General features: G+C 41.3%; 1 protein-coding gene across 9 annotated transcripts in view; it reads left to right on the forward strand.

Moving 5' to 3' along the window:
• SLC8A1 (solute carrier family 8 member A1) overlaps nucleotides 1–16176 on the forward strand; it is a 311840-nt gene that overhangs the window by 30216 nt on the left and 265448 nt on the right. For 5 of the 9 annotated variants that reach the window (XM_054567395.1, XM_054567414.1, XM_054567386.1 and 2 more), the window contains one exon: nucleotides 10409–12240. In XM_054567395.1, the coding sequence (XP_054423370.1) occupies nucleotides 10442–12240 (1799 nt within the window). In that variant the 5' untranslated portion in view covers nucleotides 10409–10441. Of the gene's footprint in view, nucleotides 1–10405; nucleotides 12241–16176 lie in introns of those variants that run through there. The other 4 variants (XM_054567404.1, XM_054567378.1, XM_054567424.1 and 1 more) reach the window with 1 other exon arrangement.

Here is a 16176-nt window from a genome sequence, read left to right on the forward strand (position 1 = left end):
GCAACCAATTGATGTTTCTCTGTCACATCAGTGTTTCCCTCTCTTTCTCCCTCCCTTGCCCTCTCTCTAAAAATAAATTAATACTAATAATAGATTAATTTGCTTTATGTACATGTACACTTGGTTTTAGATCTATGGCACTGAGTATATTGTCAGGAACTTCAGAAAATTGTAACAAAGCATATTGATGAAGGGTCACCATTATGTGAGAACCTATCAGTTAAAGTTTCTTTTTACTTCCTACTTTTGCTGTCCTCAAGAGCATCTTATTCTTTCAAGGACTGTGATTTGAGACTATGCAGGAAAATTTAAAAGATTTACAAACTTTAAGTTGATAGGATTCCATCTTCCGTAAAGCAATCTACTTGAAGATGGAATTTAATGACTCAGGAAAAAAGCTGATGAAATTCACCAGCTTCTACTCACATACCCACATAACTAGAACTTTCCTTGTTAAAAAGATTAAAAAAAAAAAAAAAAAGGTATTCTAAAGCAGGGGTCCCGAATCCCCAGGCCACAGACTGGTACTGGGCCATGAGGGAGGAACGCTGGCCTGAGCTCTGCCTCCTGTCCTTCCCTCCTCCCCGCAACCTCCCCCTTCCTCCCACCCCCCAAAAAACTGGTCCTTGGTGCCAAAAAGGTTGGGGAACTCCTATCACATAGCTTGCAATTTGATTTTGTATTAAACATCCCCATTCTCAAGGGACAGACTAGAAAGCAAAGTGACTGCAAAGATTCTTTTTTTAAAAAAAAGATTTTATTTATTTTTAGAGAGGGAAGGGAGGGAGAGGAACATCAATGTGTGGTTGTCTCTTGCGTGCCCCCTACTGGGGACCTGGCCCGCAACCCACGCATGTGCCCTGCCTGAGAATCAAACCGGCAACCCTTTGGTTTGCAGGCTGGCACTCAATCCACTGAGCCACACCAGCCAGGACCAAAGACTTACTCTTGAACTGAAGTGAACAGAGGGAGTAGATGGTGCCTGGTAAGGAGCCTGTAATTTAAAGTGCACAGCTCTCATCGGCACCCAAGGCTTCTAGTTTGGGGCTTTTCTTTCTGTATATTTTCTACCTCTCTTCAGGGCTCATGTATGGAACCTAGATACAAGGTCTCTGAAAACTCCATTTATGCTGGGTCTTTGTCACATGTCAATGAAGTGTCCTAGCAATCCTGACCAGTGTCCACTTACAGAAGGCAGAACTAACCCTTGGCAAAATTATGAAGTAGGACTAAGTTACTTCCAGTGCTTTTTTCCCCTCTTTTGGGAGCCTCTGTGATCTTGTGTTGAAGCGTCATCCTTCTCTGCTCTCCTCTCCCCTGCCTCCCACGCACACTCACCGGGGCACGTGGTGTTTGGATGCTGCCTGGAGTCCCAACCTGTGGGAAGGAAGAGTTACCCGATATCCCATTTCACATCAACATCCTCCTGATACTACCACAACCACTATCTTCTATTTTTTAGGCATTACCTACTGTCAAGATATATTTGAGTTCTTTTGCTTTCCAGCCTGTACCTGCTAAACATGCCCCCTGCCCTTTACGACACTTCTACCACCCTCTCCTGCCCTTCCAACCCATTATGCCAATTTCTCTCAAGGGGTGGCGCCAACACTGCCTATGGCAGAATCATCTGGGGAACTTGTTAAAATTCAAATTAGGGGGGTTCCTTTTTAGAGCTCCTGTACCTCTGATGATCTGGCCCAGGTATTTGCATTTTGATGAGCATCTCAGGTGATTCTTGCATGAACTGAAGTTGAAGAAGCATTGCTTTCTGTCTTTATTCACATCACTTCTTCCTTCTGGAACGTCCTCTCACTCCAGCTTTTGTCACCCTTCCAATCCCGTCCTTTTACGGAATTTTCCATTTTCTCTCTAGTATTCATGCTCATTTCAGTACCTGTCATGTGAAGATTGTAAATTCATGCAGGGACCATGTGATAATCACCTTTGTAATCCCCACAATGTTTGGTCTGGTGCATTGCACATAGAAGCCTCTCAGTAAATGCTTGATGAATAAATGAGCGGCTTACTCTCTAGAACTAGAAATATAGAGAAAGCTATACTTCACTTAAAAAAAAATTAAGTTGAAATGTTATCAAGCTAGTGTGAAAAAAATACTAATGTGTAGGTAGGAAATCTTTTTTGGCAACCCAGATATAAATGCATGTATATGACCTCATTAGTTTTCAGTGTATAAGGTCAAACATCAAAGAAGGCTGCCCTTTCTCTTCAGGGTAAATGGTGAACACATTATTATCTGAAGTGGTTATTATTGTCCATCATAAGGCCCCAGAAAGATTCAAGGAGTTTATGAGAGATGCTCTAAGTTTCTGCCTCCAGGGGCTCACTATACTTGGAATCTCTCTGTTGCTGGACTGTAGGCTGAACACTCTGAAGTTTCTGGGACCCTGGTTGCATTAACCCGGAGACCCCAGGTACATTAATCTGGGAACCGTATGGTCCACTTTTGAGTGCATGAAGGTACATCTATGGATGCACTGTCTTAATGCCTGGAAAGTCTCCCCTCCCCTGTGATTCTCTAGGAATGGAAGAGCTCTGTCTTCCCTAAAAGGGACTCACTCCTTGACTCTTGTAATGTGAGCTTCACTGGAGATATTATCTTACCCATCTTTGCAACACAGTATCTTGTCGTACATGAGTGTCTAAGAAACGCTTGGCAGACAAAACTCTGAATGTATTGTTTTCCCATTTCTTTGGATAACTTACCAGTTTAAAACATTTTTTTAATATCTTGATCCTAAGTGCATTTGTGAGCTGCACTGAAATTCTTCAAGAAATACTGATTTATTCTTCTTTGAGCAAATTATCGATTTGTTATGCTAAAATGTGATACTCTCTCCAGCTCCATTCATTGTCCTCTTTTATTTTGGTTATGCTTGCTCACTGCTAGGAGTTCCTTCTCTCTTCTCTTTTTTCCTGATCAAGTGGAAAAACCTTGAGATTATTGCATGACTTTGGAGTGATTGCAGATCTTGGGTTTTAGCTGATGATCCTCTACCAAGGGTGTCCAACCCACGGCCCATGGCCCAGGATGGCTACGAATGCGGCCCAACACAAAATTGTGAATTTACTTAAAACCTTTTTTCTTTTTCTTTTTTTTTGCTCATCAGTTTTCTTTAGTGTTTGCGTATTTAATGTGTGGCCCAAGACAACTCTTCTTCCAATGTGGCCCAGAGATGTCAAAAGGTTGGACACCCCTGCGAATCTAAATGGATCATCTTTTTCCCCTGCTCTGGTGAATAGGAATGCTTACAAAACCCTCCCCTGGGGGCTGGAAAAGGCAGGAGAAAGGGAGGGGAACTGGAAAGGCTCTGATGAGATAGTGCGAACAGAGCGCTTTTCTTCAGGTGGGAGGAAGGTTATTTTGCATTAAATACCTAAGTAAGGAGCTCTTTGCTACTGCAGAACAGTAGATGAACTTATATAGTAAAAACAAACAAATGAACAAACAAAAAGGTGCTGACATTTTGCAAATCGTTAGGGTATAATCCAAAGTGCCTGTCACTTCTGTTTGCATGACTTCAGACAGCTGACTTTTATGAAAGGTTTCTCATTCGTAAAATGGCATTGTAATCCCTCCTTGCAGTATTGTCAGAAAGGTCAGGGATAGTGGATGCAAAGCCATCAGTATGGCACCTGGGACAAAACAAGTGCTCAATGGTTTTAGTCCTTATTGTCATAAATACCCCATCTGGGGACCTTACAAGGCCCTTGGCGTTGGCATAATGAATCAGAGGACCATCCTGGCTCGCTTTACCTGGAGCTTGCTGAATTCTCTCCGAATTCACTCTGAATTCCTCTCCATTTATTATTCAAAGACTCTATTCTCTGCTTTCTTTCTCCTGCCCCTACTTCCAAATCAGTGTGCAGAGTTAATATATTTAAATTTAAAGTCTGGATTCACTTTCCTTTTTATGGGGCCTTTTCATGGAGCTGATTTTTGGTTGGTGTTTGACTGGATGTCTTTCTGTTTTACTGAAAGGAGAAAAAGACATGCTTTGTTGAGAATGTCCAAAATATTAAGACCTTCTCAACAGGGCAGATGGTCTTGGCATTCCAGGAAAAAAAATAGGCAAGTGAGGGCTGGTGGAGGGCAGGAGCTGGGCAGAGTCAAGGTCCCGGCCCCTCTCTCTGTGCTGGAGACCAGCTCTCCCAGCCTGAGGTTCTACGCCCAGGAGCTGAATCGCATTTCCTCTTCTCCACCTAACGCTGACATTGGCTTTTCAGTGTGATACTGGCCCCTGCTCATTTGAGGGCACATTTTTAAATGCAAATGCCCAGGCCCAGATCGCAGATTCTGATTTGCTCTCAGAGATTCAGTGAATCAGCACATAACCCTATTTGAATGATTTTATTCATTCAGTAAGCAGGTCCTGTGCATCTTATCTTCTGTTTTCTAGCCTCTGCTCTAGGAACAGGATATATCAGTGAACAAAAGAGACCCAGATCCTTACCCTTTCAGAGAGAGAGAAAGACAAGAAACAGAACCATTAAATGAACTGTACAGCATATAAAAAGTAATAAGTTCTATATAGAAAAACAAAGCAGGGGAAAGGGCCCAGGGGTGCCTGCCTCTCATGACTTTCCAATAAGTTCTTCATTATCCTAAATCCTAAATCCATGTTTCCTTTTTTGGCCATGCTGCCTGACCATTACCCTGCTACTTCCTTTGATGAATAAAGTGGGTGTTTTCTGACATAGGACAGGATCCTGACTCTAGTCTTGTAAGTTCAGGCAGAAGAACTTGAGTCCCTTACGTGACCTCTCACTGCCTGTCCCCTTGAGGACCTGTTCCAATTTATCAGGCAGCAAAGAGGAAACTGTCTCATTGTGGGGGGAGGGGAAGCATGTAATAGCAGAGAGCTACTGTAGAAACCGAGCTCCTTCCTGAAGTGTGGTCAAGCCTGAATGCCCGAGGATGGGGGCCAGGACGGTAATTTGCCGCCTAGATGAATGATGAGATAAGGAAAGTCATGCTTTGGCATCATCTCATTGTCTAGAAGCATTTGGAAGTGCTTGCCTCTGGGTAGCGGGTAGAATTTGCGGTTCCTTTAATGTGGCCTTAGAACAGATTAATTGCTTAGCTTTGAGGCTTTCCGTCAGCAAGAATTACATAGAAGGGAATCCCAGGTCCTGATGAAGGAGAGACAAGGAGTTCCTTGGAATAACCCCAGCTGCCAATCAACAGAATGAGATTAGGCGGCCTGGAGCACTGGTCTGGTGGGCGTGCCGGAGGTATTCCTTCTCTTTGAGTCAGGTTCTCCTTAGTAATCAAAACGACTATTACTTTTCACAGGGAGCCCTCTGCTCTGTGGCCTCACTAATCCTCTGGCCGGTGCTGTGGGATTCTCATCCCTCAGGCGTTTCACAGGCGGTTTGATTTGGACAGATGCATGTTTCTGTCCTGTGACCTCTCCTTCAGTGTAGGTTGGTGGACTTGCTCAGTGGGGTAGCTTTTCTCTATCCTTTTCCAGGGCAGTTTCTGTAACCTGTAGGCGGTGGGGTTTTAAAATAAATAGCGAGGGGAAGGTAATTCGCATATTCCTGATGCTGTGCTGAAGACTTACTTAGATAACATGATGGATACTCCTAAGCAAGGACTGGCCATGGACGTAATAATTGATCTGAAACTACTGTTAAAACCTGCCTACCCCTCCTTACAGAGTTTAGTAGATTAGATCAGAGCAAAATACAGGAAAGTGAGGCAGCAGACCAACATATCGACAGCCTGTATTTCCTGCTTATTTTTTGCAGAAATATATATTTGAGGGTAAAGAGGGGAGGATCCAGTAGATCTGTTTGAATCTGATGGCAGAAGAAAGACCCTGAAAGAATGGAGACAAAATGAAGAAGGAACTCTCATTTAAATAACAGCTCTCCCACTTCATCACAAGCATTTGGATTTGGTGTTAATTGAATAAAGAAAGAAGCTGAAGTCCAGAAATTTCTTTCCAGTTGCTTCATTGCCAGTAAGCTATATCAGTGATTTGTGTCCACTGATTTCACAAATTATAATACTACCCATTTTTGAATATAATTATAATCTTTTTGAGTTAACCTGTTTTTCTCTGATGATGGTGATGGATTTTTATTGCTTCATCCACCCTTGCACATCTGCTACCCTTTGGCTAAGAACGTATTATGAGATGTGAGTTGGGGCAGGGCTTTTTCTTGGCTGACCTAAGAGACTACCCCAAGAGTGTATGCGGAAAGAGGTTGCCAGGTAATTGCTAAAAGGCTGGAAAGTAAAGCACAGCTGTCCCTAGGAACATGCCAGCCCACATGTCCCGTCACAGCTATTGATGCTTGTCTGTTTGAGTATCTAAGCCACAAGATAAAAGCCAGGCTGTGGGGAACCTTCCATGGGACTTTTGCCCCCTACGCCCTCCCACACCTGCATGAAAGCCAAGAGGTTTTCCAATGGGCTAGTCCAAGCCCAAGTTTAATAGTTCTCAAAGATTACTTCACACACTATCAGGAATGAGATAATGGAACAGTTAATTATATCAGTCTCAGAGACAGAGCAGGGTTGAATCCCAATTCAGGAGTTTACTATCTGTGTGACTTTTACCAAATACAGTGGTACTTTGGTACTCATTGTTAATTTGTTCTAGAACTCATGACGAGTGCTGAAACTGATGGGTACTGAACGAATTTTTCAAGCGACGAGCAATGAAGCATTTTCTCTTGTGGGTGGTGTCATGACTCATACAAGTTTTAGCAAGTTTGGTGAGTCCTGAGCCAGTGCCAAGTGCTGAAACAGTTTTTTCTTGTCCAAAGGTGACGAGTCTAGGGTTTGGCGAGTTCTGAAGCCGATGAGTACTCAGGTATGGCTGTAATTAAACTCTCTGAGCCTCAGTTCTGCCACCTCCAAAGTGGGTCACTAATGTCTACTGCAGAGGGTGATTGTGAGGGCACTGTGCATTGTACAGTCACAGGGGTGCAATGCGGACCAACTGCGATGGAAATGACAGCCGTGCTGGTTAGTGTAAGTATTAGATAGAACAATATGCGTAAAGAAGCCCAGCCTGGTGTCCAGGATCATGTTTAGGAACGGAATCTAGTGTTACTCTCTTAGGCAATTGACTATCATTTGCGGTTGTGCTACTTGAAACGTGTTTCTAAGAAGGAAAATAGATTGGGGCACAGAAACATAACGTGCAAAGATTGACTGGAGATCAGAAAGTGTTTTCACGATCAGGGAATGGGAAGACTTTCCATATTCCGGAACTCAGAGGCTATATCCTAAAAGATCTGAATAGCCTACTGAGGGCTTTGGGTTTGCCTTCAGGGCAAGAGGCAATGATGAAGAGGTTTAAGGGGAGCGAGAGTCAGACCTGCTCTTTAGGAAGTTCATTTTGGCTGAAACGTGAAGAATGAATGGCATGATGAGATTTGGCAGCAATGTGGAGGCAGAGGTTAATCATATCGGTCTCAGAGACGGGCACAGGTTTGGGTCTCTGTTCAGTGTTTGCTCCCTGTGTGCAGCTACTCACCTTTTCTAATCCTTACGGGCTGCCAAGACATTTCAAGTTGCATATCTTCCAAAAGGGTCACTACAAACATGCCTCTCTCCTTTTTAAACTTTAGATCTCTACCGTATCATTTTTATACCTGCCAGGCACTGGGATCATTTATAAAACAAATTTTTTAATAATAGTCAAAAGCTGGTCTTTTTGTTTCTACCCTTGCCCCTGCAGTCATCCCCCACTGAACCAGCAGAGGTCCTTCGACAAAGGAAATCACATCGTATTCGTGATCAGAGCCTCCCTGTGATTCCCATCGCCCTCTCAGCCAAAGTCAGTGCCTTATGGTGGCCTCAGGGCCCCTTATGGTCCATCTCCACTGTGTTCCCTCCCCTGAGCCCTGCCCCCTTTGCTCACTGCCCTTTCGTCACACTGGTTTCTCTGCGGTTCCTACACTATGCAAAGTACAATCCCATTCATCAGGGTCTCCGCAGCACTTGGAATTACCTTCATGCTGATATCCATCCACAAGGCTTGGTCCCTTCCTGCCTTCAGGACTTTGCTAAAATGTCCCCTTATCAGAAAGGCTTTTCTTAACCATCTTGCATAAATCACATATGCTGTGTGTGTGTACCCACTGACACACACATAGACGCTTGTCCCTTCAGGGGTCTACGTGTGTTGACTCCCCACTCGACTACAGCACTTTTTCACGTCTGACATTTGTATTTTTTGGTTTGTTTCTGTCCACTAGAATCTAAGGTCTGGGAACAGAGACTTTTTAAAGAGCTTATTGATAAATTCTCAGGACCTAGAAGAGAACCTAAAAGGTCCTTCTGAAATACGTATTAGGTGGCACGCATAAATATTTGTGGAACAGCTGCATGAAGGAGTTAGACATAGACCTTCCACTACTCTTGTGGGCCGGTCAATGTCGCCTTGTTTTAGAAGATCCTACAACTCACCCAAGCCCTATAATGACTGAACAAGCAGGCACAGTGACCATGAACTTTTGCGTATTCTGAAAATCTGCTTCAGTTGTTCTGCCTTTAACTTAAGAGTGAAATTCTGCCACCGCCTCCCTCTGTTGCGTCTTCTCTTGCATGGGGAAACGTCAGAGCTCATCTCCCAACAGTGATGAGCTGTGAAGGGCTTTTGGTGATGGCAGGCTCTCTGAAGGTCTGCCAGAATGTGGCTGGCAGGGGGAGGGCAGTTTCCTGGGCTCTGGTGCAGTTTCTGGAGGAGGTAGGTGAATGTGGGGGAGACTCTCAGACAGCCTGAGACTGTGAAAGACTCTAATCCAGCTCCACTGTTAAGCTTTTATTGGGCCACAAGGCTGTGTTCTGACCCAAGACCCCTTCCTATCCCTACTTTACCTGATGTCATCTGACCTTTCAGACGGGAGTTGTCCTGACTTAGCGCGGACCCTCCTCTCTCTTAGCCTTCCACCGATCCCCGGAGGCAGAGAGGATGCCAGGTCCGAGCTGAGTGTTGCCTAAGCTGGTGGGTGAATTTAGAGCCATGGTGGCCCCATCCACCACTTTGCTTTGCTTTCCAAGCTTTGTGCTGCTCAGTGACTCTGTTGCCATAACCCTAATTGCCTACAGCCCTTCATCAGATGTTACTTTGCGGTCACTGTCATTCTGCCACATGAGCTTATTTAAATGGAATTATTGCTCCTGCACTTTTTGGTCACTTGAACCCTCTTATAGAAGTAAGATGTGTTTTAGAAGGACCATGGAAAGTATGACATCAACACCAAGAAGGAACACTTCATGGCTGGTAACGCTGATTTCACAGCCTGCCAGGCAAGAATCTTAACACACAACCAGACTTGGGCCTGGTTATCTCCCTTTGCTGTTGTGGGCAGCCTGCAGGGCCTCTAGCAAGATCAGTACCCAGATGTGCAGAGCTGTGCTTGAAGAACCAGAGGCCCAGCTGCTAATGCATTGGGAGACCTGGGCTTGCCGAAAATTAGGAGGAAATATGCTCTTGTCAAACATGCTTTTAAAAACTATACTTAATGTGTGGAAGTATTGTACTACTTCCACACATTGGAATTTTTTTCCTCAAGTACAAACACCATTGAGCTTTGAGTGCAGGCATGTGTGAAGATTTCTATGTATTTCCAAATACATTTGGCGCATAAGACATGATTTCATGAAATTTAGTGTAAGGTGTGCTCCAGAATTTAAGATTATCACCAGGAGCTGTGTTGGGAGGAATTTAAAGTCTGAACTTCAAAGCATCCTTTTTTTTTTTTTTTTTTTTTTTTGCCTTTTTTCTTAGATTTATTTAGGTTGATAAAATTAGCAAAATATTCCAAAGCAGCTTCTCCCCACACTTTATAAAGGATTATAAAAATGTCAAAAAACATTAATGAAAGGGGAGATGGCTTAGGAGGTAACATTCCTGACCCTGATTGCCTCATCCAGAAAACTCAGGACCACCCCTAAAGCATCAGTCTTAATAAGGTGATTTTGGCAATGAAAGAGTTTCTGGAAGGTAATTGTACTAACCAAAATTTAGAAAAAAATCTGCATTCGCAACAAGGAGAAAATGATTTAATGCTTCAAAAGTTTGGGGTTTTCCCCCTTTTAATTAGCTGTTAACATGAATAAATATGTACACAGCAAGGCAAGGTTATAATTGAACTGTTTATTTCCAGTAAGTCAACTGTACGTATTGCTTGGTGAATGGAACTGTGTTTAGAAAATCTACAAACAGTGAGATTGAGTTATAAACTTTACTTAATCACTGATGGATTCTTAGAATAATGATTTACCATACATGGTGTGATAGTCAAGTATAGACAAATCATTGGTAAAATTATATAAAAGTAAGTAATTAGTCATGCCTTGGATCTGGCTCTAATGATGCAATTTTTCCCCACCCAACCCCCATCTTATTTTTACCAGTAGGTTGGGACAGTTGGAAGTCTGCCGTTGTGCAACATGCTGCGAGTAAGTCTCTCATCCACCTTTTCGCTGGGATTTCACCTGTTAGCCATCATGGCTGTCTTATTTTCCTATGTGGACCATATAAGCGCTGAGACAGAGATGGAAGGAGAAGGCAATGAAACTGGCGAGTGTACTGGCTCCTATTACTGTAAGAAAGGGGTGATTTTACCCATTTGGGAGCCCCAAGACCCTTCCTTTGGGGACAAAATTGCTAGAGCTACTGTGTATTTTGTGGCCATGGTCTACATGTTTCTCGGAGTCTCTATCATTGCCGACCGGTTCATGTCCTCTATAGAAGTCATCACATCTCAAGAAAAAGAAATAACCATAAAAAAGCCCAATGGAGAGACCACCAAGACAACTGTGAGGATCTGGAATGAGACGGTTTCCAACCTGACCTTGATGGCCCTGGGATCTTCCGCTCCAGAGATTCTCCTCTCGGTCATTGAAGTGTGTGGCCATAACTTCACCGCAGGAGACCTGGGTCCTAGCACCATTGTGGGAAGTGCTGCATTCAATATGTTCATCATCATCGCACTTTGTGTTTACGTGGTCCCAGATGGAGAGACAAGGAAGATTAAGCATCTGCGTGTGTTCTTTGTGACGGCAGCCTGGAGCATCTTTGCCTATACCTGGCTTTACATTATTTTGTCTGTCATCTCTCCTGGGGTCGTGGAGGTCTGGGAAGGTTTACTGACTTTCTTCTTCTTTCCCATCTGTGTTGTGTTTGCTTGGGTGGCAGACAGGAGGCTTCTGTTTTACAAGTATGTCTACAAGAGGTACCGGGCTGGCAAGCAGAGGGGAATGATTATTGAACATGAAGGAGACAGGCCATCTTCCAAGACTGAAATTGAAATGGATGGGAAAGTGGTCAATTCCCATGTTGACAATTTCTTAGATGGCGCTCTGGTTCTGGAGGTCGATGAGAGGGACCAGGACGATGAAGAGGCTAGGCGAGAAATGGCTAGGATTCTGAAGGAACTCAAGCAGAAGCATCCAGAGAAAGAAATAGAGCAATTAATAGAATTAGCTAACTACCAAGTCCTGAGTCAGCAGCAAAAGAGTCGCGCATTTTACCGCATTCAAGCCACTCGTCTGATGACGGGAGCTGGCAACATTTTAAAGAGGCATGCAGCCGACCAAGCAAGGAAGGCTGTCAGCATGCATGAGGTCAACACTGAAGTGGCTGAAAATGACCCTGTCAGTAAGATCTTCTTTGAACAAGGGACATATCAGTGTCTGGAGAACTGTGGGACTGTAGCCCTGACCATTATCCGCAGAGGCGGGGATTTGACCAACACCGTGTTTGTGGACTTCAGAACCGAGGACGGTACAGCCAATGCTGGGTCTGATTATGAATTTACTGAAGGAACTGTGGTCTTTAAGCCTGGCGAGACCCAGAAGGAAATCAGAGTTGGCATCATCGATGATGATATCTTTGAGGAGGATGAAAATTTCCTCGTGCATCTCAGTAATGTCAAAGTGTCTTCGGAAGCTTCAGAAGATGGCATCCTGGAAGCCAACCATGTTTCTACCCTCGCTTGCCTCGGCTCTCCCTCCACAGCCACCGTGACTATTTTTGATGATGACCACGCAGGCATCTTTACTTTCGAGGAGCCCGTGACCCATGTGAGTGAGAGCATCGGCATCATGGAGGTGAAAGTGCTGAGAACATCTGGAGCTCGAGGAAATGTTATTGTTCCCTATAAAACCATTGAAGGGACAGCCAGAGGTGGAGGAGAGGACTTTGAGGACACTTGTGGAGAGCTCGAATTCCAGAACGATGAAATTGTGTAAGTTCCTTTTTTATTTATGTGTGTGTTGAGTGCGTTTGTGGGGGTGAGAATGTGGGCATGCTCTTTTAAACTAAATGGCATCCCAGGAGTGGAATAGTTACTCTACCGGGCCACTTTCCGTCCTCATCCTTACTCATGTACCATTAGTATGGTCTGTACATGGAGATCTTAATTTGATTTTATTTGTACTTTGGCACTTTTACATATTTTAAGTGCATTAGAGATCATGATCAAATAAGTCTTATGACAGTTTATCAAACCACTTAGCCTGGGTTGAAAAATTTGTGTTCTATTTTGGATCACATAATATACACACAGTAAGGAGATATTTATGTCATCACATCAGGTCCCTGACTTCATTACTGGGTACTAATTAGGAAAGCCCAAAGAGGGAAAACCTCTGAAAAGATTTTCCTGGCTATCAGGGCAACAATTTCTGTTGCTTTTATCTGACTCTGTGGTTTTGTGATAATGTAAGAGAACTTTTTGCTTAAATGCCAATTCTTAATTATGACTTAATGACCAATCCTGATTTCTTAGTTTTAGGCCAACAAGGAAAAGTCACATAACTTATTTATTTCCAGTCTCATTTTATTTTATGTGATTAAACAAACCTGTTTGTCCTACTGATATAGTGATGGGGAGAAAAGTAAGCTTCTGTCCAAGCATCCTAGTTGACAGGGTGCAGGTCAGGGAAAAGAAGCAAAGGAATGATTTATTCTTTCTTTTGCCACTTTACAGTGACATTTGCTAACATTGTAACATGTAGTGCCTGGCTGTACACTGGTTTTTCCACTGATAGTTGCTATTTAGAGAGCTATTCGTCCTCCCTTATCCAGAAAATTTGACTCGATGAGCAATGTCCAAGCTAGAAAGAAGGAAGAAAGGAAACTATTTATAGTATCTGCAGTGCAATAAAGGATAATAAAATGAATATGTCGGTGAATCATTGCTCACTTAGGAATTTCAGGAGAAATATAAAAGGTAGTTTGTCCTCCCAATGGTTAACTCAGCAAGTACATTCTCTCCAAGATGAAATTTCTACTAAAAGCATGGGGAAACAAACACGGCAGTGGGCGGGGGTGGGGCAGAGGGAATAGATTTTCCTAAGCCTTCCAATGTCTTTGACACTGTTTTACAGAAATGAACAATTACTGAGTCTGATATCACAATGAAATCACACAAAACAGAGATTATCATATCCACCTTGGGATGTGCATGTGGAGGGATAGCTTTTGATGACTATGTATTTTATGCTGGTTCTTATAATGTTAATGTTTCACTTATTGACATGTGTTTTGTTAGGACACATGTTTTATTAAACGATAGTAATATGGTAGCAAATGAATATCCTGCATATCCCAGGAAAGATTTTCCCAAAGGCCTTGTGTCAAATGTGATCCTGCCCAAGTTAGCATATAAACGCTATTCCTTTGCTAGGAATTCTGCCTTGTTATATTTTCTAATCATTTCAGTTATTGAACCCTCTTGTCTTAGATAGCACTTGTAAGCCATATAAAAGTGTATTACATATTATTAGAGTATTGCATGTTATTAAATGAACTCACAAGGGTAGCCCTCAAATATGGCCACATTGGTGTTTTGTTTATTCATTTTACTTAGGATGTTTCCTCATGAAAATTTGGTCTTTCTTTCTTTTAATAATGGCTCTGAGCTTGTTTATTTGAGAGGCTTCTCCTGTCTATTCTGCTGTCCAGGACTCTTACCAAACCATAAATAAATAACCTTCTTTTGGGCACAGTGTAGAAAAAGGCGGGGCGGGGGGGGGGGAGATGAGAGATTTGATGGAATAATTTATTCTGCCAGCTCCATTTAAAACAGTCACCCTATGCCATCAAGTTGATTCAATTCTTGCTAAGGAAGAGCAGTGCCAAGCTCTTGCTTTAGAAATTTATATATCTTGTGAAAAGGGGTAAGAATTGGTAAAATTATCAGTATGGCATCTCTATATACATGTTCTTAGGGCTATTTGAGACCAATTGCCAGTTCCTAGTTTTAAAATTTCTTACTGAATTGTATTCACTATTGTTGAAATATGAAGTTTTAGAAATGGCAAAACATTTTGATTATCATTTGAATAAAATTAAAGCCCTACAATTTTTTCCTTTTCTAGAATTTCAATGTTAAAGAATTTTTATCTTGACATTATAGAGTTTTACCAATGATGAAAAACTTGACAGATGCTTAGTAGGTCTCTTCCTTAAATAAATTTGTTTGAGTGACTGGGACTTACCCTGAAGATAAGCACCAAAGATTCAAACACAATATTTCTAGAAAAGTATAATATTATCAGAGTTCCCTCATTCTGTATTTTTTATGGATCATGTTTCTTCTGGTAGTTGCTCCCAACAGCAGGTCCACACAGTCATATCCAAATGAGAGTTTTGTCCTCATGCAATGAAATTGAACTATGTATAGTCAATCCAATTTATCTGTAAGAATGAAATTTTATCTCATCCAATTACACAGTTAATCTCAAGAGGTTACTTTCTTCAAAACATACAATACGTAGATGGGACTGTTGGTAGTACTGAGCTTAATTAAATACTTCAAAAAATGTTTGTTTGTTTAATGCTCTGCACAGAGCCAGAATTTATGATTCTTCCCAGAGTACCATAAAGAAATTCCTGGAAATACCTGGATTTAAAAGCTATCTAATTTTTAGAAGCCATTAACCAAGGTAGAAAACAGGGTCTAGTGTGATCAGGGGTGGAGATCAAAGGCAGTCCGCATTATTGAACCTTTGGTTTTAAGAGCAAAATAGATTCCTTGTCTTTGATCTTATTTTTAGTATAGAAGTCATTTAAATGTATAAGTATGTCTATGCCTATTCATTTATATTTTTATAGAAATGAGTTAAATTATTTCTATCTGATCTTTTTAAGATCAAATTCTATATTTGAGAAAAACACTGATAAATCATATGTGGTGTTTGTAGGCTCTAATAAAATGCATTCTTGGCAAAACATTTTAAAATCATAATGGAAAGATCTAATAAATAGATATAATTAACAGTTAGCCCATGTGTTTGTATAAACTCAATCAATGACAAATACTAAACCCATGCCAACCAATCTTGACTTTCAACAAGGAATTCTGTCTAATGTTTACCGCTAATAAAAAATAAATGAAGAATATGCTAATTTGACTTGTGGTTTGGTAGGTGATATCCACAAAGTTGGCATGCTACTAGTGGATGTTTTTTAATGATGCTGGTGTAATAGTGATAATTACTACAAAATGTTGTTTGGTCTTCCAAGATCTAACTTAGCTTGACTATTCCAGAAAATGTTAAGGTTAATTAACTAATACAGATACAAATCCAATTTAATTATAGTACTTAGTTATAGCTCAGCATTAGTATCATTTTTGGAAGACATTTCAAAAGATCACCATCATTTCTTATTATATATTTAAAATGTAGGGTTAAAAAGCAAAGTATGTAGGTTGGAAATTTTTTATAATATTTTGCTTAGCAAATCAGTTGACTGGGCATTCCAGAGCAGCATCATTTATTAAATGATAGATCTGCCCAAAATTAATTTTGTTTTAACAACTATTACATTTTCAAGTATGATTATAACTTTATTAACTAGGAAATAAAATATGCAAGACATCCTAACAAATACAGCATTTTGACACTAAATATTTACATTACTTTGTTAGGGAAAAGAAATAGAAAAAAATAAAATTTTATTATTATATAAATTTCATGGAATTATTATTATTATATTCCAGAGAAAATAAATACTTTGTTTTTCTACCTATATTATCAGTATTCTTTTGCTCTATAGAATTCTAAGGAATAAGACCTGGTTTTGGGAGAGAGCAGTTCAATTCTGAGAATAGATCAAACATGTAATATAAAAAGGGAGCCAGCTATTAAAAAAAAAAAGTAGAAACAAACAAAAA

The sequence above is a fragment of the Pteronotus mesoamericanus genome, unplaced genomic scaffold, assembly GCF_021234165.1.
Source record: "Pteronotus mesoamericanus isolate MK-2021 breed Mesoamerican mustached bat unplaced genomic scaffold, CSHL_Meso_final contig_101, whole genome shotgun sequence".
Lineage (NCBI taxonomy): Eukaryota > Metazoa > Chordata > Mammalia > Chiroptera > Mormoopidae > Pteronotus > Pteronotus mesoamericanus.